Source organism: Rhipicephalus microplus, chromosome 6 (genome assembly GCF_043290135.1).
Source record: "Rhipicephalus microplus isolate Deutch F79 chromosome 6, USDA_Rmic, whole genome shotgun sequence".
Classification (NCBI taxonomy): domain Eukaryota; kingdom Metazoa; phylum Arthropoda; class Arachnida; order Ixodida; family Ixodidae; genus Rhipicephalus; species Rhipicephalus microplus.
Genome location: NC_134705.1, coordinates 56,661,739 through 56,688,738, shown reverse-complemented (window position 1 = coordinate 56,688,738; position 27,000 = coordinate 56,661,739). Strand labels below are relative to the sequence as shown.

Sequence of the window (27,000 nt, the reverse complement as noted above, 5' to 3'; positions counted from 1 at the left end):
TGCGCGAATTTTGTCCGGATCGGGCTGTACCCCAGATGCGTTAACGAGGTGACCAAGTACAGTTATTTCGCGACGGCCGAAACGGCATTTGGAGGAGTTCAGCTGGAGACCAGCGTTTTGAAATACTTAGAGAATACTGGACAGTCGCTCTAGATGGCTTGCGAACGTCGGTGAAAAAACAATTATATCATCTAAGTAGCATAAGCAAGTGGACCATTTGAAGCCGCGCAGAAGGGAGTCCATCATGCGCTCAAAGGTGGCCGGCGCATTACAAAGCCCAAACGGCATTACTTTATATTGGTATAACCCATCGGGGGTTACAAATGCTGTTTTTTCTCGGTTCCGTGGGTCAACAGCGATCTGCCAATAACCAGATCGAAGGTCAATGGACGAGAAAAACTTTGCGCCATGAAGGCAGTCAAGGGCGTCATCTATTCTTGGTAAAGGGTAAATGTCCTTCTTAGTGACCTTGTTGAGATGTCTATAGTCGACGCAAAACCGCCATCTGTTGTCCTTCTTCTTGACAAGCATGATCGGGGATGCCCACGGACTAGATGAGTGTTCGACGACGCCTTTAGCGAGCATTTTCTCGACCTCTTTCTGGATAACAGAGCGTTCGGCAGCGGAGACGCGGTAAGGGCGGCGATAAATTGGATTGTCATCGCCGGTGTTGATGTGATGGGTCACAACTGATGTCTGGCCTAAAGGGCGGTTGTCAAGATCGAATATGTTCGCATAGGATGTCAACAGACGGTGGAGGTCTTGTGCTTTGGTGGGCGAAAGATCTGGCGCTATCATTTTGGCAATGGCAATGCTTGACAGGTTGGGCGCAGTGAGCAAGTTGACGTGCGGAGTAGGTTGCTGAGCAGACAGTTCAGAAATATCACACTCTTGCAACGACGACATGACGCCTAGTTTAATACCAGCAGGCAGCACATGCGTGGAGAAACCAAAGTTCAAAAGAGACTGATGGGTCTGATTGTGGCATACTCTCACCACGGTGTGCGGGACAGCAATGGAGTGCTTTAGCACAACGTCGGTAATAGGTGAAACGACATATTCACCATCGCGCTCAGGCGGATCACACACGAGCTGCACGTAAATCGCGGCTTGCGGCGGAAGATGCAGGAACTCGGTGGCACAAAGGTGACTTTGAACGTCATAGGCAACAGCGGCGTCAAAAGGCAGTTCCAACTGAAGAAGACCCATCGAGCAGTCGATAAGGGCGGAGTGCGCAGAGAGAAAGTCGAGGCCAAGAATCACGTCATGTGGGCACTGCTCAAGCACGGTGAGCAATACGACGGTCTGGCGCCGAGCAATACACACGCGAGAGGTACACATGCCGAGAACGGCAGATGTGCTCCCATCGGCAAGCATTACTGCACACTTAATAGGAGGCGTGATCACTTTTCGCAGTTTAATACAGAGAGCAGCGCTCATGACTGAAATTTGTGCACCAGTGTCTATGAGGGCTGTAACGGTAACGTCATCCACCAAAAGGTCCAAAATATTGCGGCGTGTAGGAATCGTCAACAGAGGATTTGCAGAATGGGTCGTTAATGCAGCGTCACCTCCGGGAGCTGCATGGTCTAGTTTCCCGAGGTTGAGGGCCCAGGTCATGCAGGGGACCTGGATCGAGAAATCATCGGCGAGAGAGATCGGCGGCCTTGGGGTGATGGTGACCGGCTGAACCTTCGGCCCTGAACGTTAGTAGGAGCGAGCTGTGGATCGTACGGAGTAGAAATGCGGCGAGAACTGCCTTTAAAGCGACACCATGTCCCAGTGTTCCAAGATGAATTGGATGACCAACGATTGCGACAGTAGCGTGCAAGGTGGCCGGCGCGAGAGCAGTGAAAGCAGATCGGTCTATCATCCAACGTTCTCCATTCAGCAGGGTTCCGATAGCGGGAAGGGTAGCGTGAAGGGTACACCGGAATCTGGTTAACAGAAGCCGAGCTCTTGGTGGTGCGAACAGCGCAAACAGGTGTGATGCCGAGATTTGCTATTTCTTGGCGAACGACGGCTTGGATGAGGGAGATGGTGGATGCGTTGTCTTGAGGACCGTCAGAGGCGATGGCTGCAGGAACCATTGCTTCGAGTTCGTGACGAACGCTTCGGGTGACATTTTCGGACGATGTAGCTTGGGTGAACTTGGGGCTGTCTTCACAGGTCGAAGTGGCTGCAGTATTAGGCCGAAGCGCAAACTGGCGGGTTATGCGACGGTTCTTGGCGTGCTCGAAGCGCTGACACTCCTTCACAACCGCGTCGACGGTGGCGCAATGTTTAATTATCAACAGATTGAAGGCGTCATCGGCAATTCCCTTCAATATGTGAGCGATTTTGTCAGTTTCGCTCATGTTCTCGTCCACCTTTCGACAGAGGCCCAATACGTCCTGAATGTAAGATATATATGATTCTGTCGATGTCTGCACGCGACATTTCATGTCTTTCCTCGCGGCCTGCTGTCGCCCAAATGGCCTGCTGAATAACTCGAGAAGCTTCAATTTGCAAACGTCCCAGCTGGTCAACTCCGACTCATGCGTCTCATACCAGGTGAGCGCTGTATCCCGCAAGTAAAATACAACGTTGGCCAGCATCAACGTAGGCTCCCACCTATAGTATTCACTCACGCGCTCGTACAAAGCGACCCAATCTTCAACATTCATTTTGTCCTTGCCTGTGCCCGAGAAGGTTCCGGGGTCTCGTGGAGGCAGGAGAATCAGAGAAGGCAGCTGCTGCTGCTGGTGCTGGTGCTGCTGGTGCTGGTGCTGCTCGTGCTGGTGCTGCTTCTGCTGCAGCTGCGGCTGCTGTTGCTCTTGTGGGTGGGCCTGTTGAGCCATTGCAGGAAAATGAAGGTGGCGACCACTCCGAAGTTCCGTGTTGGTTTGCCGGAAAAGCCAGGTAGGCGTACCCCGCACCTCCACCAATAATCTTACAAGAAAACGTATATTTACAGATATTTACAACGATTACACGCGATGACAATGCCTGGCGCACTGGCGGGCTGGAACCAGTCTCTAACCACTTCGTAGTCTTTTCTTTCAGCCAGGGACCCTCTACCGCTTTATGCCCCAATCCCACTACTGCCTTGTGGCAATATGTACTCTGTAAAAAGTACCCCAGACTGCCGATGTTTTCGTGCTTTGAAAGAATGCTTCCCAGCCACATGAGAACCAAACAGCGGAACGATAGCTGAAGTCAGCAGATAACGATACGTTCTATCTTATGCTGGGGACATGAAATTTGTGCTTCCCAGCATGACCACTGTTCAAGCTTGCTGTGATTCGGCTTCAATCGTTGATGACTGTTTAAACTTTCTTGACAGAAATTTTGCTTCTAAGCGCCACTCTTGACAGCAAATTGTAATTGCCAGAATCGTTACGCATTATTTTGTTCTGAGAAAAGCGGATCAGAGTGAAATTGCAATATGAGCACGTCATCACTATTAGCCTTTTCGAATGATATTTTTTCAAGAGAAGTTGTGAGCACTTCGGACGCCAAGAAGTAATTATTTGTGCCCGTTATCACGCATACTCATTTTGTCCGACAGTTTGCATTTTCTTACACGAGGCCCTTCGTAACGTTCTAGTAAAGTCGGTGTTGCGCATGCCAGCAGCCGGCTTTGTTCTGTAGAGCAGTGTCAAGGGCAGTGGTGGGATCTGACCTGGTGTTCTTAAAAGCTTGCGTAGCCTAATAACTGTAGAGTAGCACTTTGATTCATGTAGCATGAGAAAAACCAAAAATTGTTAGCTTTTCCTAATTGAAGCGCTGAAGATTTGTGCCTTGAAGTAAGGTCATTATGGTGGAAAATCTAGACAAAATAGAGGACCACAGCTTTGCGTTAAAGCAACAGTTGTAAAAGAAACATGTGCTTTAGCAAACACGTTATAAGAGTGACGTGATTTATTTGTTATCCTCAAGGATCATGGCAGCACCTTTCTCTCCAATCATGAACACGGCTGCGTTCAGGTTGCCCGTTACGATATCAGGCATTACGGAGGCGTCCACAACTCGCAGACCAGTGATTCCACCACGAACTCTGGAAAAAATAGCAGTGACGCAACTGTGAAGTAAAGCGTAACGCATGGCGCAACGTTAGGTGCACTGTATCAAAGGCACCTGACATCGTATTATTCTGTTTCCGAAATTGCAACTCCATTTTTTGTTACACCAATTCAAAATATGCTTTGTTGTTACGAGAGCAGATCAGGGGTATGCATGGGGTGATGAAATATTATATTTTGTTTATTTATTTGATGGGTACTGTATGCTACCCTTCTTCGCTGAAATGATTTATTGACTTTTCGCAAGCTCTTCGTAAACAGCAATTGTAAGCTACTGAGAGTTCACCTATTTGTTATATTGTGCTCGAAAACTACAAAATTTAGAGCTGTTTTCTTTCTGATCCATCGAAAGAAAAAGGGGCACAAAATTATAAACACGACATTCATGAGTGATACAAATGGCACTTATTAGCGCCTGATGTGTAGGAACACCTATGGTTTACTACGCTTCTTGTATTCTAATTTGTTGTAACACACAATATGAAATACGTCTCGACTACTGATGCGAGTTTTTATGAGTTTCTGTACAGATGTTTTCGTCCCGACAGTAGAGTCGACAGCTAGGTGTAACTGTTTGAAAATTGTTTACTAATTTTTATCTCCGTATCATACGGGTAATATGAACGTTGCAGTGTCCTTCAGTTACGGAGACAAGTTCTCTTTTCGTCCCCTTTACTTTCTGAGTATGGTGTAAACCCACGGCCCACGCCATCATTTTTGTTCCAACGGCATCTTGAACCACCAAAGCACACAATCTGTTTCGGAGCCACTCGGGGGACTGGTGCCCGATGAAATCATCGACATGCGGGTGAATGTGCGTGAGGACCCCATAGCGATGATTGTTTTGCATACTGCCGCACTGCGCAATGTCGCAGAGCTGGATCGAATCAACGTTCGATCCCACAACTCAATGAGCTTCAACGTTGTCAGTGGTTTCATCTATGACGTTGACAATGCTGTTACCAGCCCCAAAAGGCTGTGCTCGTATTTCTCGCACTGTTTGCTCAGGTAAGATTGTACCAACTTGCCCAAATCAAAGTCCTGCTTGATTGAAGTAGCCTGATAAAGCCAACTAGTTATGCTAGCGTCATCGTCAAGACTGCTCGTTTTGGTATCTCACGCTGCGTGAAAACATAATTTAGAGGCAACTCCCTACCGTCGCACGTGAGTGTGTGCCACTTTTGGCAACGTGTAAGACAATTCATGCCAAAACCACTGTAATATCTCAGCTGCATGAAGCTCGGTCGCGTGCAAAGCGTATGCGAAAGCAGACGAGTAGGTTCTCGGTACGCTAAAACCCATTTGCGACAGTTGTAATTCCAATGCTCATAAATGTTCAAGATACAATGAACCCCAAGAAGCTTGCTTCTTCAAAATATCACCCAAAAGTGAAACGAGATAGCTGTGTTGAAAAAAAAATGGTGAGAGAGCAACGTTGCATCGCGAGGCCGCCGCAACCGTAAGAAAAGCGGTGGCGGCGGCACCGAAGTTAGTCAGAAAATATCAATTTCTCTGCATCCGCAGCGCCCACTCAATGCCCTGCTTCATTATCTCCTTTTTCACTGGATTTTGCTCGGCTGAAATAATGCAGAATGCAATCAAAGGCATGGTTTCGTAGATTCTACTTGGCCTTTATTGCCACAGCCACAGCTAGAAGGCTCAGCGCTGGTATGTACAGATAGAAAAATTATGGACAAAACTGACGCGCTTTGGCCTCCTTTGCCGCAGTCGCAGTGGCATACTAATTGACAGCACACCTCTGCAACAGTAAACCCCGAGTATCCGAGCGACGAGTTGCCAGAAGGAGACAAATCAGTCCTGTCAGCCACTGCTAGACACACTACAAGTATTCATCGGCCGTCAAAGGTCACCACACACTGAGGCTGTTCAAAAGCTTTTGAATGTTCTACATCCATTGCTTGCAAGCCTTTAGTAGGCACCTTGAACTGACGATCTGCAGCGGAACACAATACACCTGAAGTCATGCGTTTACTAATATCGAACGCTGCAGTTGTGGGGTGCTGAGACCCCCTGTGGAGTTGCTTGCTCCACGTGGCGCACTTGTCTCGCGCAGGAGCCGTAGTTAGGGGTCACAACAATTGAGTGGTAAGTGGAGTTGTGTTCACGAGCGTAGATCGCCGCTATCATCATTTTGATTGTCAGACCGATAGTGCCGGCGGTGACCCCTGGTGGCAGGCAAGCCTTGGTGGCGGCAAAAAGAGTTGAGAGACTCTCTTCATCTGGTGGCAGTTGGCGCTGACGGTTGTCTCTAGCGTGGGTGTGCCATAGACGACACCGTCGGTTGTCTGCGCTGGGCCCTCGTGGTTAGTCAAACGTTGGCGACGCCGCATTGGGCGTGTTATTGTGTTTGTTATGTGGTTGAGTGTTGTGCAATATTGTGTAAGGTTGTTTAGCGTGCGAATTACAATTGATGTTAGGATGATTCGGCTGACGATATTGTTTCTCAAAGTAATAAACAAATGTGTGTTTGGTTTGGTTCGTTCCAACTGCGTCTACTGTATCCTCTCACTTAAAAGCATGGTGCTCGCCATATTGAGCACCCTCACACACACACACACACACACACTGGCGGCCAACGTGGGGCTTTTGGAGCAACGGTCAAGAGTTTTTGCGGTTCGGTACATGCTTTTGTTAGAGCAGTGGTAAGCGTAAGGGTACATTCATTGCTAGCGTCGGCAGCTTGCTTTGTTGAGAGCGAGGAGACCGGTTGCTGGGGCGTCTTTGAACTTGTCGGCACGCTGATTTTTTTCTCCTGCTCGCATGTAGTTTTTGTTCTTGTTGTCGTTGGTTTTCAAGAACGTTGTTTAATTAGCACGAGAGCCATCTGGTAGCATCCCTGGATGAGGAAAGTGAAGAGCACGTGGATAGTTGGCCAAGCCAGAATCGAGTGAGTACGGAAGCATCATACGTGGTAAGAGTTTCTGTAAATAGCTTTTTTCTATCTCATTAGGCTCAAGGAGCCGAGGATCGTCTGTCTTGTCTTGTGGTTCGACGCCGGGGCGTCATGGCACCGTCCAGGACGGTGGACGCCGATTGCTCTATAAGCTCCTGTGTGCGGCGAGTGATAGGCCCACCTTACAGAGTGGATGTCTCTTTGCGGCTGCTTCTTCTGCGCCTAGATTGGGTGGATGCCGCTTGTTTTCAAGCAACTTATTAGGCCTAAGGCTGTGCGCAGCCACCTGTCGCACGTGGCACAACTAGGTGTATCGTGTTATTGAGGTGTTGCACTCTCACTTCCTCACTTTATTTATATTGCGATGCACGACTAAGGAAAAGCGATTTTTGTCTTAACTTTATGGGCGTGTCGGCCGCCACCGATGTATTAGCTAGCCGTACTGACCATCGTGCCATGTGGGCGTAGAGATTGAAGCTCCTTTTCTTTGCCCTCCTGCATTGTTATGTCGAGTGTTTGGAATGTACACAGCGGGTGTGATGTAACCCACGGCTGGCTGTCTTCTGCACAGCGTCAGCGCCGCTGGCCAATAATATGTTCATGAGGTCGGGCGATGGACATGCCTGGGACCTGCGCAACTGCCTGCATGCCGGTGCCCTCGTGATTGCTGGTCGCAACTGGAAGACGTGTCGGCGCTAGTGACGGTTCGTCGCACCGACGGCAACGTTTCTGTTGCGGGACTGGTACTGAGGTGGAGTCATAGAGTCAGGCAGTGCAGCAGTGTCGACCGACGGTGGTGTTGTGGTGCCTGGAGATTATGTAGGGACGTGTGTTGTCATCTTTTCTTAGAGATCGTGTAGCTATTTTTTCAGGTTATTTGGGAGATATGGTCTAAATCTCAGCTATTCCCATATATACGGCTCTACAAACGCGCTCAACAAGTCGGCACTCCCGCGTGCCATTATTCTCTGGAATAGTTTGGCTGATTACATTGCTGCGTAGACAAATCATAAAACATTCCGTCATATGTTATCGATCCGCTTAACAAACTTCACCGAGTAAATGCCTTTCCGCAGCGCAAGGACAAATTTTGGGAACGTTTTCATGCTACGCCATCATCAAAGCAAATCTCTCGTATGCTACGGCAGATGAGCTATTTCTGACGGGCAGTTATCCCGCATATCGCCTTTTTTTGTCCTCGCGCAGTAAATTCACCTCACTGTATTGCCGCTATAAAATGTATAGTTTTTTATCTCCATAGCGCAAGGTATTATATTTTATTTTGTAAAACTTGAACTCGTTTTAAGATTATTGCAGCTGTGACACGGTACTGCTCTCTACTTGTGCTTGATAAACGCACACTTTCGCTTACTATTTGCATGCTTGCGTCATCTTTACATGTATATACTTATCTATAATGCGTTCTGTTTATTGTATTGCAATTGTATCTTTTCTCATGTGTTTTTGCCTACTGCATATGAACATGTACATGTATGTATTGTATCGCCCCCCTTACTCAATGCCCCGTCCCCTGGGGCCTGTAAGGTACCTTGAAATAAAAAAAATAAAGTGAAGAAACGTGGGGAGCTGACACCCTTTGTATAGTTGTTTCCTCCACGTTGCATGCGTGTCCCGCGCAGGAGCCGTAATACGGGATCACAACTATTCAGCGGTTGGTGGCGTTGTGTTCGCGAGCGTAGATCACCGCTATCGTCATCATTGTGTTTAGACAGGTAGTGCCGGTGGTGACCCCTAGCGACCGGCGATCCTTGGTCGTGGCAGAGAGAGTTGAGCGGTCCTCTTCAGCTGGTGGTGGTTGGCGCGAACGGTTGTCTCTAGCGCGGGTCTGCTGTAGACAACACCATGTGTTTTCTGCGGTGGGCCATCGTCATAAGTCGCATTGGGTGTGTTATTGTGTTTGTTATGTATATGCGTGTTGTGCGATTTTCTGTAAGGTTGTTTAGCGTGTGCATCACAATTGATGTTCGGCTTATGATATTGTCGTTCTAAAAGTAGTTAAATAAATGTGTCGTTGGTTTGGCTTGTCCCGGCCGTATCTAATCTGTCTGTGTTCAAAGATCGTGGCGCTCGCTCGCCATTTTCAGACCCTACACACTCAAGTTTAGGCTCACGTGTTTTATTTGATATGTCCTGTTTTCCCTTTGTATTTTCATCTCTTAATTTACTTTCCCTGGTGTAGGATAGCATATCGAACAATCGCCTGGTTAACCTTCCTGCCTCTCCTTCCTCTACCCCTTTTGTCTCTCAACTACAATTAATGCAGCGCAGCTAATACAGTACATTGAAAGTCTCATACGCTCATTGTTTCTTTAGCTGTTCGTTTCCCTTAATATGTGGTAAAACAAAATAATCTTAGAAATTTCCACTTATTTTTTCATTCATATGTTAAGAGCAGTAAATTTGGGCTTGCTAGAACAAGATGAAAATGAGGGATGGCGCGTGGCTCTAGGAACTGGGTTCTTTTCTCCAAGAAATAAACGAAAGCGTTTAAACGCGCTGCTATACCACCCCCTCTTCACAACGTAATTGTTTTCGATTGATTGATGTGGGTTTTACGTCACAAAACCATAATATGAGTATGGGAGACGCCATAGTGGATGCCCTGGAAATTTTCACTATCTGGGGTTCTTTACCGTGCACACAAATCTGAGCACACGGGCCTACAGCCCTATCGACTCCATCCAACCTACAGCCCCAACAGCCACTTTTCGATCCAGCCACCTGAGGGTCAAAGGCTGGGTACCTTTGCCACTAGAGCACCACGGCCGGGCGGGTGTTTGTTTTTAGAGCAGGATATTTCTTTGAACAAAGTCGTTTGATTTTACATCATTCATAGCTGCAGGGTCTACTTTCGGCAGACTCCATGCCTTAAGGTAGTATGCAAGGGAGCTTGTTAGGGGTACATCTGTTTGGCGTTGCTCAGCTGTACTTTAGACAACCGTTAAAGAGAAACAGACCACGTCTATACTGCCGCTGCCAGTACAACCCAATGGCACTACGTGGTTGTGCACTAAACACACTATGTCCACAGCGCGGTGATCGACCACATGAAATTGCCCAGTCGCTCGCAGCAGCTCAATGGAGACCTCGTGAAGCATCAGGCTTTCCAACATCAGGACGCTGCTTATATTTTAGATGTTGATGGCACACAGGCTTAAATTGGTGTGACCACTTAGCAAGAGTCCTGAGAACAGAAAGCAGCAACTGATAGAGTTGCGGTTGCTGTTCCCCGGAACAACAACCGACGCCGCCACCAACGACGCTGCGATGAACCAACACACCACCAGGGTTGCCAAGACAAAGTGACAAACAATATTTCAAAAGTCTAAACTAGTCGAAAGTAGCTAACTTGAGCGAAGAGCAGCAATTGTAGTCAAAAAGAGCTGCATGTGTGTGAAAACAAGTGTCGTGTCGTTTTTCAATTAACTATTATAGGTGTCTTTTGCTGGAAATATAAATAAATACAGCAAAATACTTTCACAGGGATATTTTATGCGACGAAAGTATAAAAAGCGAATGAGTTCTGTGGAAACAGGCAAGGTGGCAGAAGGGTTAAGAAAACGAAAGAAGACAACCAATCGTTCTAACACCAAGCCACAAGGAAGTCCGTACGGAATTCTCCGAACGAAAAGTTTCTCAGTAGTTGAAAAACTCGTCGTGGTCTGGGGTTCCAATCAGGACTTGCACAATTTTGTGGGGAACTAAAACGTTTTTCTGTCTGAAAATCCGTACTGATTTTCTTGTGTATTTATGCTACAAAAGCATAAAGTTTTCTATTCCGCTATTGTTTTAAGCAGAGGGAAAAAGTTGCATTGCTGCGAAGCAAATGACATTCGAAACTTTTTTAAAAAGAACTGCTAGTATACCAATGGCAATAAATGGATGGATATGTGGTGTTTAACGTCCTAAAACAACCATATGATTATGAGAGACGCCGCAGTAGAGGCCTCGGGAAATTTTTACCACCTGGGGTTCTTTAACGTGCACCCAAATCTGATCACACGGACCTACAACATTTCCGCCTCTATCGGAAACCCAGCCGCCGAAGCCGGAATTCAAAATCCGTGACTTGCGGGTCAGCAGCCGGGTACCTTAGCCACTAGACCACCGCGGCGAGGCACCAGTGGTAATCGCTACCTACGTTATCATTGCTACGTTATCCCTATTACTGGCTTAAATCACTACCTTATCACTATTCTTTCAACATCGCGAATCAACTGGTGCCGAAATTTTTGGAGGCGTCGTGTAAGAGTGGAATTCTTAAAAATTTTGGAGCACGCCGTAAGCGTTTTTTTTTCTTTCTCGTTTCGAAGATTGCACTGAGAGCCAAGCGGCAGTGACGACACGTGAGTAAGAAGAAACGTCAAGCCTGCGTCATGGTCCTTAGCACTGAAGTTTTTATTGCGATAGCAATTGTATGGGCAGTCCCAGCTGGCTTTTGCCGTCTCTGCCACCCCCCACTACCGTCATTCACTTATATGATTATGTGTGTGCAAGAACAGAAAGACAAAACGAGCAAGGAAGCAACGTACAGCGTTGTTATGAAGAATAAATGCATGATCGATTGATAGCAACTGATGATAACCCGTAACAGTTTTGCGTAAATGTTTTTGGTATATACGGGAAATCATGTGCCAGCCTTCTTTTTCTAGGCAGCGAGCATCGCTTTCCGGCCGAGTTCGTCTGCGCACGTGCTTGTCACGTGAGCGAAGAAGGAAGGGGAGGGGTGCGTACGGTTGCAGAGCTGTTACGGCAACGAGGAGCGCACAGCTTGGACCTGCACAGCAGGCGAAAGCTTCTACTGGCAGCACTATCAACACACACACACACTCACACAAAACGGCCTCGTATTTGCATGTTTCGCTGCAACTGTCGTCGAAAGACGATAGTCTTGCGTGTGGGGAGATTAAACAAAACGTTTATTTGATGTTCAGTGATTCAGTGAATCGTATGCTGTGGCCGCTGCTTTAGAGTGCCTTGATCTATGCAGTGTAGGCGAACGATTGCATCGAGGCACGCATACATGAGCGCTTTCTCAAGTTATCTTCGAAAACAAAGGATGACGTGCGTGCCTGTCTCGGGCGCGATGAGGTGTAGAACGCAAAGCAACGAGTAGGCGCCACCCCCATGTCGTCTTTGCAAAGCGTTGCAAACACGTGCCTAAATGTTGCATAAAGACCATTTCATTTGGACAGTACGTCATCATCAACCACCCCATCAATTTATATCGCGCCAGACTCCTATCTAAAAACGTACTTCACTATACAAGATACAATCTTTTTAGGCACGGTGGCAGAAGTTCTGTGTTACAAGTCATAAAGAACAAGGCAATGCTATAGGAAAATGGTGAAGACGAAGTATACGATAACGGTCGTCTTGTGGTTTCCCGCTATCTTTGCTGTCGGTGCAACTTTCTTACTATGACTTTCAAATAAATTTCCCACTTGCGTTCGAACACATTTGCTACCCCAATATTATTACGTCCAAATATCTCACCTCAGTCTCGGATCCACGATGGCGTTGGGGCCCCTTCCCATGGGATTCGTGCAGCACGGATGCCACGATGTGAATGAGAGATGTTTTGCCATACATTGATTGTACTCGTAGCTCCACATGGAGTGGTGCTTGCATGGTGGCAATGGCACATCCCACAGCTTCGTTCCCAGCGCAGCGAGTGCTTTGGTCTTCATCAAGTTAACAACCTGCCTGATTGCTGCAATAGTCCCATACCAATAATATTCCGTAAACATAAATAAGCAAGTCATGCGTAGAAAAACAATCTAAGTGAAACTAATGAATATTCATGGAAATGGCGCCAAAGTATTTTTACCTTAAATATAGATCACATATTGACAAACACTTGTTGTGGAAAGATAAAAGCCATCAACAGTATATCCCAAAATATCCGAGAACCAGCAATATAAAATGATTTGGCTAATATGCGCCGAAATCATGGGGACAGTATGAAGCATGTTATGTTTACGGGTCAAGCAGTGAGAATAAAAATCAGAAGAAAAAAAACAAAATTACAGGAAAATTTCTTCACACGCAACTAGTACATATTCAAAAAAAAAAGACGAAAAATCAATAATTGTTTAACATACACACATGGTAGCATTCAACGTGTAAAATGACTTTCGAGTTTTTATCGTTTGCGGTGATCTTCCAAAGACGACATTTTGCAATCTCTTTGAAGAGTAAGAGCTCAATCACCCGCTTTTTGGTGATGTGGAAGGCCACTAATAAATAAGTGCTCAGCTGATGTTTGTGGCTGGAAAGTGTTTCCGTTTCAGGACAGAGTGCCCTGCAACTACATTCCAAGTATTGCTGCCTCATCTGAGGATGAAAAATATTTCGATAAGATAGCATTCCTAAAGTCGCGTGTCAAAGTAGCAGCAAGTTTGGCCAATGTATAACTTCGTAGATGACATAGGCAAAAAGCACACTTTTTTTGGAAAATTACCGAAAAGGGATGTAATTTGAGAGTCATTGTCATACGAGATACGCAAGCAGGTATGCCCCTAAATCATGTTTTTGTTGTCGAAAATAAGCTAACTGCGAGTGCAACTACCGTCCTCTCGTATCGTTCCCTTTGGGTTTTTATTCGTGCGCTGCTTTACGCGTAAATGTTAGGCATTATGGCTGCTGACCTGATGGTCTCGGGATCAATCCTGGCCACTGCAGTCACTATTCAACCTCACTACAGGTTAAAACATCCATATGGCAAAAATTTAGGGAGCTTTCCACTACGGTGTCTGTGATAACCATGTCGTGATGTAGGAACGTAAGAACCAGAATATTATGAACAAACATATTGCTGCAATGATAGGCTTTCACTTGCGTTGTGTAATATTTTCGATGGCACTGTCAGAACATGCCATATGTACTTTATACATAGGCTCAGAGAAGTACAAATGAGAAAAGGCATGATTGGTTCATTAGCACGATACCGCTCGCAGGGGGCACGATAGCGCTCACAGATTGTAGCACTAAACATCCGTATTATTGCAGGTTGCCCTTCTGCTCCTGTCTGCAACCATGCCTGTTGCGGACTTTCTCCAAGCATGTACAGCGGCGGTAGAAGAGCAACCCGAATATTAGAAGCAAGTTCCTACCCTAGCCTTTGTCAACAATCCAAGCTCGATCCAAATAGGTCGCGAAAGTCGAAACGAAAAGTGATCTCAAACCCATTGCGACAGACATCAACAACCGCGGGACGATTGAAGCGTGAATAGGTGAGGAGGAACAAATAGCGAAAACAAAAAATAATTAAACATTATTTTTTAACAGTTTCAATTTTATTTGTTAAAATAAAATTGTAGATTACCTTATTACATCTTTGGTTCTTGGTATGCTTTGAGCGCCCGTTTCTTTTTGTTCTTTTCGTTTGGTTTCACAAACAGCGGGCACATGCAAGCAATCTGTCAACTTGGGTCAACGGATTGGGGCCAATATACTATCACAACTTGTATAGGCATGTTGTTTGGTTCGGCGCGTTATCAGGTAAACGAGGCATCGCTCACTTTTCAGTGGCGGTTTCGTGCAAACCTACGGTTGTATACTTATTTTTTCTGTGCATTTCATAGCGCAACTAGCTCACAGAATGTGTAGATAGCCGCTCCTGTGACTTCCGACTGCTTTCGCTGTCACACGGCCAGTGTGCCCTCGCTTTTGGTGACTGTAAACGCGACAGGCTAAGCAACTAGACGTTGTACTCTTTGGCTGCCACAGCTGTATTTTCAAAAGTGCTATCTCGCTGCAGTGATTTTCAATGACATGGCAACGTGATTTTTCGAACTATTATGGTATTTTGCCTGTGAACAGTTGTCTCGCAATTGCCTCTGCGAAGTTTCATGTGAATAATTCCAGCACATCATTCGACCAATAAAACAGCTTTGCTTCGTCAATATTTGTGATTTTTTTCTCGCATGTACTTAGCGAGAAACAATTGAGGCGCTATAAAATCGCGTAGTAATAAAGCCACATAGCAGAACAGCATTTAGGAAAATTTTTCATCTCGCGCCATGTATATCAAGTGCGCATCCAATTGTGACGTCATAATTGACTATTGTTTTGTTGTTGGTTGTCTCCTCCTCACATAGATGGCGACGGTGGCAACGAGCCGCCGATTACTGGACCCACTGGCTTCTATGGAAGTAACGCTACCAGTTTACAGATACCTTGAACGATCTCGCCTGGCAACTTTCGCTTCCTTCTGCCACAATCAGCGATGGCAGCTCAGGGTATGAACAGCCGCTGAGATCCGCCTTTCGGGGAACGACACCGCTCGCAGATTGGTGCACTCAACCTCCGGATTTTTTCAGGTTAGCTAATTCAGCGTACACACTTGTGTAAACCTGCCATCGTTGTTTCATTGCAGTCTCCTGCCCCTAAGTTGTAGTTGATGTATTTACCATGTTTCTGACGCTCAAGCATAGAGTATTCCTGTGTTTTTAAACCCACTCCTAATTATTTCCGAGAATGTTGAACTAAATCTAGGTCCTGTCAAACAATGACATACTAACAAAAATTCTTGCTACAATTCAAAGATAGAAGCAGGCAAAGATGATACACGCAATGACTCACGCGCCTTCAAGAGCCGGCAGGAAATGGTCGACGTTGAGTTAAAAAAGTTACCCTTGAGAAATTGCGTTGTTGAAGTCGAGGTAGTTGAAATTAAAAAAAAAGAGAGAAACAGGTTCAGACAACATGCGATCCAGCTGCTGGTTTTTGAATAATTTGAACCAGCAAATGAGGCGAATTGAACTTACGTGCGACACTACTGAAAATTGACTGAGACGATGTAACGTGGCATTTTTTGGTGTCTTGGACGATCAACACAAAACTTGGTCATCAGCAGAAAAAAAAATGCCATAGATATATGTTTCCTGCAGCTCGGCATATCTCCGCTACCAGCCCAATTCAAGACTGCCCATATACTTGGTCAGTATCGCGCTCATAAAAAAATGGCCGATTGTGCCAAAATTTGCGTGCTGCAAAGACAAGCAGTATATTATAGAACGAGGTAATAATGTAAAGACACGCAGTTTGCGGTATAGGAAGATTTTTCTGCACCCACATGATTAGCCAGACGAAAGCTCTTGCAATAAGCAAAGTTGAAAAATGTACCCTACAAGCTTGTAGAAAGGTTGATAGGCGGGCTAGTTGATATACACATAATTAAAGCATTCGGAGTGCAAACTATAAACTTGCTTGTCTCCTTTCCTGTGTCCTGTTAGTTTGCTCTCCCAAAACTTTTATTATGTGTAACTTACAAGATTACCATTGATACACTTCGCAAAGACAACGTTGTTTACTCTTACTATCATACTGCTGACAGAGTAAAAGAATCTTTTAGATAGCTAACAGCCAGATCAAGACCACTAGTACCTGATACCAACATTAAGCCAGCTGATAAAAGCGCTTCAAACGCTCAATTATCAGTATCTTTTACGAATATTCGCAGTTCCTTGCCGAAACGCAAACACCTTTGCTCGTACCTCGATCATAGCTCCAGCGACGTTCTTTTGCTTGCTCAAACGTGGTTACATGTTATATCGAGCTGTAGCCGTTTCAATACACATACGAAAGAGAGGACCAGTAAAAATGGTGTGGCGTTTTGATTACCATGTGTAAGTAGGCTAGTTCTTCACAAGACGACAGTAATAGCCTACATGAGATTTTGGGAATTGCAACCACGTAGCGCTCATACCACACCATTTTCGTCATCCGTTATTGCACCCCCACCACCAATCTTCCCGCGTATTTTACTCAAAGACTACATGGCAATAGTAGTGCTGTTAAGTTGAAATATCCGAAATCGGATATATTTTTGTTCAGGGATTTCAATTTTCCCCACCTATACTGGCCTTACTTGACTTCCCAAACAGGCTCTTCTAATGAATTCCTACAACTCACACATGATTTCTCCTTTGTCGAGCTTGTCAATCAATCTACCCACGGTAAGAACCTTGTGGACCTTGTGGTCCCACCTAGTAAGAGTTGGACCTCTCACTTGTTATAATGGCTTTAGTGATGATGCCCTCCTACATGCCCTCCTACAGATATTCAAAACGCACACTTTTCACGTCATTGCACGCATAAAGTAATAATAAATTACAAAAAAGCCGACAATGAAGCCATCAGCAAAGGCATCCAACATTTTTTGACGAATGCCTGCCTTCCTTTTCGCAGCGATCGTTTCATGAAAACTGGTCACTATTTAAAGACAAAATACACCGCCTCATTCATGATCACATACCTTGCATTTATAGCCGTGTTACATATCAAAACCATGCTTTACAAAGTCACTACGTGCACTAAGAAATAAAAAGCGACGTCAATATTTATAGCAAGGATCTCGGGCTTTGTAGTGTCAAAGGAAAACATAAAGCTACTGAAAAAGTATTTTGATGCTGTATGCATGGCTAAATTCACATTTTTATTACAATAAACTCAATCATTATTCATCAATATTCCTGTTAAATATCGGAAAACAATCTCACCTTTAAAAAAGTCATTTAACTTGGCACATTCTGACGATGATAGTGCCATTTCAAAAATTATTTTGCAGCTGCTTTAAACGCCTACTTTACATCTGCATTTACAGAAAAAAAAACTGTTTCAATATGCCTTATTACCCAGAAGTTAGCTACGAGTACATGATCTCTATAACTGTTACATCTGAGAGAATAGTGTAAATAATTAACACACGAAAATTATCCCCCTCATCTGGCACAGACTGCATTACCTCGAAAATTCCTAAAATAACAGTTATCCCGTCAAGCATATTTTTCGCTCAAAATTTTCAGCAGTCTCTAAGCACAAGTAAAATTCAATATGATTGGAAACTTCGCAAGGTCATTCCCGTTCACAAACCAGGATATAAAAACACGGCTAGTAACTATCGACTAATATCACTACCAAGTGTCCCCGGTAAATTACGTGAACACATAATTTTCTCAAACGTAACCAGTCGTTTCGAATATAATAATTCTTTTTTCATAACCATTAAAGGTTCATAAAAGGTTCTTCATGCGAAACGCTACTTTTAAAATTCACTAATGACTTATTCTGACACGCTAATGACAACTCCCACACCGAATTCATAGATTCATAGATTTTTCAAAAGCATAGGATTGTGTGGCCCACATTCGCCTCATAGAAAAAGCTTTTACCACCTACTATCAATTCCTTAACTGCCTCCTGCCTTTGAAGCTTCTTGTCATTTCGCCAACAGTTCGCGGTCATCGAAGGCACTTCATCTTCCATTGCTGACGTTTCCTCTGGTGTCCCAAAGGGAACTTGTTAGGCCCTCTAATATTTCTCATATTCGTTTACGACCTGCCATTCCAGATACCATCCAAAATCAGATTGTTCACAGACGACTGCGTGCTGTATATAAAAACTGGTACAGTCGGTGACGTTAGTGCGATTCAACGTGACCTCGACTGTTTAACAAATAAATGCGATCAATGGCTTACGAGCTTGAACACTAATAAATGCAAAATCTTGACTATCAGGCGAAAGCTACCAGTTTCTACGTTTATATATTCCCGCAAATATTACGCTCTCTTAACTACATCCTGCTACAAATAAATTGGTAGCGTATCTCACAATCATACAGGTGTTTTGCGACATTAAATCTCACACATCAGTCAAATATCTTTGTATTCATTTCACACCTTACCTATTATGATCCACAGACATAAACAAAATACCTACAAATGCATCGCAAGCACTAGGCTACCTTAAGCATAACATTACCAGCTCATCTGCGACTACTTGCAAGCTCGCCTACCAAACTTTCATACGCCCTCACCTCGAATACACATCAGCCATCTGGTCTCCCCACAAGGACTACCTTATCAAATCCATCAAAGCTGTCCAGATTTCTGCAGCTCACTTCATTGCTAATAAATACAACAGACTATCCAATATAACAAATATTATGCATTCACTTTTACTTAGACACCTTCAGACACGCAGAAATATTGCTCTAGTCTGCTTGTTACACAAGACAATTTACAGTAACCGTCAAACCACATTGCCTCCTACAAAACGATATCGCTCTTGGAGCAGTCTCAATTATAGCATGTGCTTTCAACGCTTGTCAGGGCGAAGACACGCATATTACAACTCTGCACTTCCTCGGGGCATAAAAATGTGGAACGGGCTTTCGGACACCTTTCTAAATATACGAGAGTCCACAACGTTTAGAGATTAGCTACCTCAGTTCTTTTCCCCATATAATTTTCGCATACTAGTGCTTTATCAAAGATATTATTTCTTACTTCCACTCTAGTAGTTCTCACTTTTTAATATATGCTACATTTATGATGTATTTTTCTATAAAATATATATTTCTGCTCTGTGGTTCTTTTTCACACACGTATGTATCTATTGCAACTGTCTTAGCGTGTTTTGCTATGCGTCATTTTATGTATTATAATGTCTTCTTTAATCATCTATATTTCTATTGTAATGCTGAATTACCCATATCTCGCACAAGTCTCGTCATTTTGTTTATTACCAGTTTTATTCCTCCTCTCACACAGTGTTCCAAATATAGGAACCCATGAAGTATTTGTATAAATAAATAAATATATAAATTATTCATCCCGTTTTATTGTTCGAAAATTCTTCAAGCAACGAAAAGTGCCATTGTCTTATTGTACTAATCATTATTCTCCTATTTCTTAGTATATATGCCTCGTTAAGCGCAACGAAATGACATATTACATAACAATGTGCACATCGAAGAATAAAACTACCGTAAATGACTGCACACAACCATTCATCGAAGTTTCCGCGCGTCCAATGCTGTGGAAACTACAAGCACCATCAAATCTACATGTAGCCTTGCAACATGTAGACTGTAGGGAATGTCTGGAAAAACTCTCATCAATACTAGCAGTCACCTAAGGATTTCAACTGTGTTTTCATGAAGACATGCGGGTCTCGGCCGCATTATTAAAAAATTGTATGGGAGCTTCACTACAGTGAGTCCTGACTGCGAAGCTAATATCGGTCACAAGCTATGGCGTTGAACATGTAATACACATTTTGAATCCAGATACTCACACGTCACTTATTCAAAATGTGAGCAGTAATAATAAGGAGAAAACTTATTCCTACGTAGTATGCTTGGCGAAACTTTTTCTCGAAATTGCTTCCATAACAGTTTAACATACTGAAGTCATAGAAGGTAGTGCCCTTCCTGCCTACTGACGCATCTAAGTATATATCGAAAGATTTTAAACTTCAGACTCAGATTTAAATTCACTATTTCTACCACATGTCTTATATTTTACGATAGAAATATCTGAAGGAATTTCGGTACATGTTCATGAAGAGGCTGAATACCACACTTGATACAGTGGCACACTTTTTGAGAGTGTGAAAAAGTCTCACATAAGCTAAACTACATGGGTTCTTTAGGTTTCTACTCTAGTTCAACGTGAAGGTTTACTTTTTTCCTAAATTACATGTGGCCACCATGACCTCACCTCGAACTGGCGTCATCAAGCTGATAAGCGCGGCATATTACCTAATTCACTGTCGTAGTAAGTGAATCGAGACGACGTTTTGCTTTTGAACCTGTAGACATTTATATAGCCGTCTTTCAATTGGTTTAACGATTAAAGCAAGTTTACAAGCGTATGAAGGGCTGAAGATATATGCTTCGTTTATGTACTGCGATGCCAACACACATTTTTAAAGAGCTTGCTTGAATCACGCGCTGAAGCAACATAGTGTGTATAACACTGCAATAACATTCGGACAAGATTTAACAGTATGAGACAGGCAACCTAAAGCGATTTGTTTAAGGGCTTAACACACATTTATTACGATAGAGCAATAAAATATGTGCTAGTATTCCTAAAGTCAAATTTTATAGGAATATACCATGAATACCTTCACATTATATATATTTCTTTAAGAGCAGTGAACACAGAATATACACTTACACTGTAGAGGTATTTGACAAAAATAAGAATTGTCGCGCCCGCAGTCGAATAGGTACCTTTCAAGTTGAAGGTACGTTTCTCTTCTTGCCGATTCATGCAATCGCTCTATATATCACAGATGGTTCTCGCCGCGGCACCAGTGCCGTCAATGAACTGGACGGACATGCTGATTTCTCGAAGTATTGTGAATGCTGCATGCGATGAAAAAACCATGAAAGGTTACCTAAAGTGTCCAATTACAGTACATGATCGCAATAGACGCAGCTGCAGATTTTCAAGCTCCGGGCTTCCGTCTCGTATGTAGGTGGCAGGGTTAGGAACACGAACATTTGTCTAGGTTTCGCTGGTTTTAATTGTATCCAAAAAATAAGTGAGCAGTACAAATAAAAGCGACGGTAAAATGAATGTTTCTACCTTGGGCTGCCATTTTCAGGTCATCAGGGTGTGAGTAATACCGGGGATCCAAAATGGGAGTGTCCAAGTAGTTCTTGCTTCGAAGCTTGATAACTCCTCTGCTCTTCAAGCGATTCATAACTATGCCGATATTGAATGCATTGCTTCCACGCTTAGGCTTGAAGTATCCATCGTATACCTGAAGTAGCAGAAACAAAAAAAATGTCTACGGTGTAAAATAAGCCGATTGTGCTTCATAATGCATCCATTTAACGTCCGTTACTTGTAGAGTACACGAAAATGTTTTAGCCTAATGACTGTTCCCTCTTACGCCAAAATCACTTCTATAGGCTATGTAGGAAACCACGCTTCACGGCGATGAGCTCAAGAATCCACTCTAGCAACAACTTTCTTGTTCACATTAGGTATCCACAAGGCGCTGCAGAGACCGAGGGTGCCGAGAAAGTTTTACTGCTCTCTTAATTTTGTTTCTGCCCTCTCATTAATTAAAGGAAGAAACATATCAGCAATTTCAGATTGAAACACCAGGCTCCATATGAGTTGGTCAGGCAGTTCTCGTTGTAACGAATTAGTGGATGTCTTTTACAGCTTTGTGATGGTCAAACGGCAACTATTACAAACACGAAAATTCCCCACGTTAAGTATTTCTAGCGACCACGTGGAGTCTACCTGGAGTTTTCAAAGGGTGCAGACATGTGTTTTCTAGCTCTTGTGTCTGTGAGAGGTTTTATCGCATTTCTTGCAACGCTCCCGCTTTCTTCGGCGTAGTCATTTTGTCAGTGGTTGGATAGCTCTTGGCAGCCATCGCCCGGTTTTTGGACGCAGAAGAGGCGACTCTTCCAGCTTCGTCAGGTGACGCCGCACTTGAACGACGCCGAGCAAGCGACGCCACCACGTAACGGCTTGAAACCGTGCCCGCCGCCTTTATGAATACATGGTCAATTACGTATATTTATACCATGCCCCTTGACGCTGTGTACATCGTGGGACGGCCAAAATTACACGTTGACCTTACGAAGCTTCCGCCATGGCATCTGTACGAAGCCTTGCTAAAGGCCACGTAGTTACCTCACCAGCCACCAGCGACCCGCGACAAAGCGTGTGTTCACCCCAAAAACAACACCTTCACCCTCAGTGTGTAAGAATCTGCTTAAGCACAAGCCTGATTTGACATCACATCACTGCACGTGGGAGTGCGAACCAACAAATTTCATGTTTACGGCCCACCACCCGACCATTTATTTTGTGCCATCATGTTGGACGCCTACTACCGCTTTGCTGATGTGAAATTCTTGAAGGACTTGCAAGCGAGCAACCAAACTATGCCTGTTGTGGTTGGTGCAGCATAGGACGGACCAACCACGTACTCGTCGCCACGCTTGGAGACTGTTCGCTTCGACACAACTTCTATCACAGCGTTGACATTCACCTCTGCCCCTTCTATTCAAGAGTCAAAGTAGGCTTCATTTTTCGCAAGGTAGATGACCGAACATACGTTCGCCCTCATCCAAAATGAAACCTCTGTGCGCGTTGCAGCGAGGAACACCCGCCGACCCCTGAGGGAACGCAACTGACAAGCTGTGCCCACTGCATCATTTGTAAGGGTGCCATTGCAACAAACAGTTGAAATTGCAAAAGCCGTTTCGTTAAAAAGCCTACCCCATCCAGGAACACATCGCTGGAAGGCCTCGATGAAGAGCCACCACCGAAACAGCCATCTATTTTCACGACAATCACTCACCGTCAAAAGAGCAGTCATGCTCGTCTCTCAGCCAGCCGCAGCAGCAGGATCAGACCAGGCACTCCGGATCCGACAACCATGAATGGTCACGGCTGAGGTCCCAATCGAAAACTCTGTCCCCTTCGTGGTCTAAGCTGTGGTCCAAGTCCTGATCGCAGTCCCGTTCTACAAGCATGTGTAACCTTCCTTGTCGCCTCTCTCATCCTCCCCTGATTATTCCCAGAAATAGTTCCCTTCTTCTTCCTACGTGGTCTCAAGAAGCTTGCCTGGGCCCAAGGACCCCCATAGTCATTCGAATCTTCACCGACGTTATAGCAAGAGCCACAGGTGAGGAAGTTTGTCAGAGAGAACTCCTCACTTAAGGCACAACTTTCTTTGCAGTAGTCTTGGCTCTCTAAATTAACGTACCAGATAGGAAACATTTTACAATACATCCAGTTGTTAGAAGCAAAGTTAGACACAACCGTTGCGCAACCAACCTTGACCTCGTGACAAACGAAGGTGGCTGGGTCTTCCACAACCAAGTCGCAATCGCAGCCTGTGGGTAAGCGCAAAGCAAACACCTCCACTGCGTTGCTTCACCGAAACAAGACATCACTATTGTGGTCTCCAAAGCAGCATCTGCGGCTCTGATGACCCAGGAAATACTATTCGAAGCCTGTTTCAACACACTGCCAATGTGGGCACGAAGACCTCACTGAATAACCCGAAGAGTTGTACAGAGGCCTCTGATATTTCACTAAATGCTCTAAAATACTACATGGAGACCTCAACCACTGAAATTCATGCACGCCTCGAGCGCCGGGAGCATCCATCCACGTTCAGCCAACCTGCCACGCTACAGGTCGGCCCAGAACCAGCAACGGCTTAATCATGGCGTGTTTCATAATGATCGCATGGTAGTGGAACTGCTAGGGGTACTGTGAGAAATGGAGCCACCTGGAGCAGCTCATATAGAAACCTAAAGCTCAACTGCAGGCCACAGATTTGGCCCCAGATGTAATGGTCTTGAATGAGACGTCTACCCTCTCCATCTTTCTGTATTATGTTGCCTACCATCAGCTTCGTACGCACGCTTCCCCCTTCTCATCCACGCGCATTCACAGCATCCTCACAGCTGTACAGCACGAACGAGATGCAGCGGGTACTCATCATACGATGGTAAGGATTCTACTGTGCAAGCGCACAGGCAAGTCGCTGTTCATCCTGAATCTGTACAGTTCGTCCCATGAAAAAGCGGCAGACTTTTTTCACCTCTTCATTGCGATGATCGCTCTCGACGTTGATGTGCAGCTGTTTTGCTTACCTACTTTAACGCTTGGGGCTACACGCGCACGGATGTGAAAGGCAGAAAGCTGTGGTCAAATGTGCCGATGAACCTTGAATACAACAGACTTCTTTCTTTTTATAGGCAAGCTGCCGCACTGGCACTTACGTCTTGACGAAGGCCGAGGTCTATTATGAACTGCTCGCCTTCAACACTTGCACCGGATACACTCTGAAGGTACAGCTGAAAGTCGGGATATTCTCTTGGCGCAAAGGATGTGTTCATGAAGGCAGTAGCTTCTATTCCAGCCGGAAGAGAGAATGGACCTGCGCATATGAGATTATTACAGGGCACGCTATAATTACCGCAAACACATCAGAACAATAATAATGTGATGGACATCACCAATACGTAAATACAACTGAATTATTGGGTCATAAACACCCAATACATGAAAACAAGAACCTGGTTGGCCGAAAGTTCTCTTGATCATTTCTTAAAAGAGAAGTATGTATTACGTGCCCTGTACAGATGCTTTGCGACCACGTCTACACAACCTCGGTTGCCTGGTAGATGAAGGATCTGCAGGCCGGTTAATAAAAGTGTTACCGACCAAACAATCAATGGGGTTGGCTGTCCTGTAAACAGATATCACTAGAGACTAAATAGCATTTGCGGAAGTGACTAGAACTATTCAGGTTGTGTTTACGTGCCTGAAAGCATGTTTACAGTGCAGGTGACGTATTCAGTCTTCATTTTATTGCAGACATTTTAATCTGACCTACCAGTTCTCATCTTATATTTAACAGCTGAGCCCTTTAAGCTAACTCTTAGTCTCTGCAGAGCGAGCCAAACGATCATCATGCCCAAAAGGGACAAACTCTGTCCGACCCTATTTTAGCTCCTTGGTTTTCGCCTCAATCCTGAAGCACGAGTCCCTAGTCGTCTTACGTTTCATACATACCTCCATAGGGCAAGAGAACGGCTACAGTGAAAAGGACGATAAGAATGTGCAGAGAACCAGAAAGAAGCTTTGACCAAAAAACTTTGACGTGGGTGGAATCGGAAACCGCACACCAGCATGCCAGAGCAAGCATCGTAATCACTTAGCTGTCTTGGCCCGCGAGCAAATCATACCATATCCTTAAAATAAACACCATTCATAAAGCTGACCATTGAATAAACAGAGATGTAAACATTTGTCCGCTACATTATACCCTAATTCTCCTAAAATGCTACAGGATTCTGGCGTGCCAATATCTACAAGAGCAATCAGCCGGTAACTTGAAACATCAAAATAAAGAAGTGTGTGTGACAGTAGAATGACAAAGGGGGGGTATACTGGTGGCAAAATCACATATAGCGTGCAGGCACGTCTAAGAATGGAGACGCTTACAGTACGTTCAATAAAGAAACAGCAGAGCTGATCGGCACCTTGTGGTTTCTGGTGTAATATGTAACCGCATCATCGACTACCTTGCCAACCCCTCTTATGTAAGGAACCTACCGGTATTGAAACTGTGTCTAGGCAAATGCAAGTAAGTATACCTTAGCCAAACCAGGTATTACTTAGGAACGAGTTAGCAATGTCTCGCGAAGAAGCCAGCGAAACAAGCATCCGTTCCAAAACCTTCGAAAGAGAAGGTGTAACCAAGCAAAACCTAACATAAGCAAGCAGGGGAGTGGCCAAAACAACCTCCGGGAACTGAAAACCGAACAGGGTCAATCAGCGCGTTATGCGGTGGTTAGTATATTTTGCAATGTTTCGTCATTTTAAAAGTTGTGTGCGACTATGCTAAAGTGGTTTAGGGGCAAAACTTTCGCTTCACAATCGAAACGCCTGGGTTTTATTAGCAGCTGTAGATGGTGCCTTTTCATTCTTACTGTCTCTTGCAAAGCTATATTGGTTCGCCTTCGTTTTTTCAATCTTAGCATTAGTTGCTTGATATTGGTACTCAAAAGGAAGCAAAATGAATTGTTAAATAAATAAGAAGGTTTCATTGTGAGTTAATTTATTTATTAACAGCACTGCGTGGAAATAAAAAAAACGTAAATTTTGGTTGCCGAGATTTTAACAAGCGTGCGACTCAAACTGCGTGTGCTCGATACGATGACATTCGAATAATGCCGCTTACTCGCTACGTTCACTAGATAGACACAAGGACGGAAGGATAGACAGACTAGCAGACGGATGGACGGATAGACGGACGCGTAAAGCGGGTATGTGCCACAGGGGATGCGAGAAGGCGGCACTTGGAGTGTCCACTAGACGGACGTATGAACGGTTGCATTTACGGACGGACAGACAGACTAGCAGACGGGTGTACGGATAGACGGACGTGTAGAGCAGGTATGCGCCACAGGGTATGCTAGATAGAGATGGCGGTACTTGGAGCGTTCACTAGATGGACGCACGCACGGACAGACACACTAGTAGCCAGATGGACGGATAGACGAACGCGTAAAGCGGGTATGTGCCACAGGGGATGCGAGAAGGTGGTACTTGGAGTGTTCACTAGGCAGACGCATGGACTGTTGCATTTACGGACGTACAGACAGACTAGCAGACGGGCGTACGGATAGGCGGACGTGTAGAGCAGGTATGTGCC

At 44.8% G+C, this 27,000-nt stretch overlaps 1 protein-coding gene across 1 annotated transcript in view; it reads right to left on the bottom strand.

The window, feature by feature from the left end:
- Nucleotides 1-3,885: 3,885 nt before the first annotated feature.
- LOC142765264 (4-pyridoxate dehydrogenase-like) overlaps nucleotides 3,886-27,000 on the bottom strand; it is a 97,510-nt gene continuing 74,395 nt past the window's right edge. Inside the window, exons 10-13 of the mRNA XM_075865985.1 lie at nucleotides 24,560-24,717; nucleotides 21,384-21,561; nucleotides 12,496-12,712; nucleotides 3,886-4,039 (exon numbers count right to left, since the gene is read on the bottom strand). Of these exons, the coding sequence (XP_075722100.1) occupies nucleotides 3,904-4,039; nucleotides 12,496-12,712; nucleotides 21,384-21,561; nucleotides 24,560-24,717 (689 nt within the window). The 3' untranslated portion in view covers nucleotides 3,886-3,903. The remainder of the gene's footprint in view (nucleotides 4,040-12,495; nucleotides 12,713-21,383; nucleotides 21,562-24,559; nucleotides 24,718-27,000) is intronic.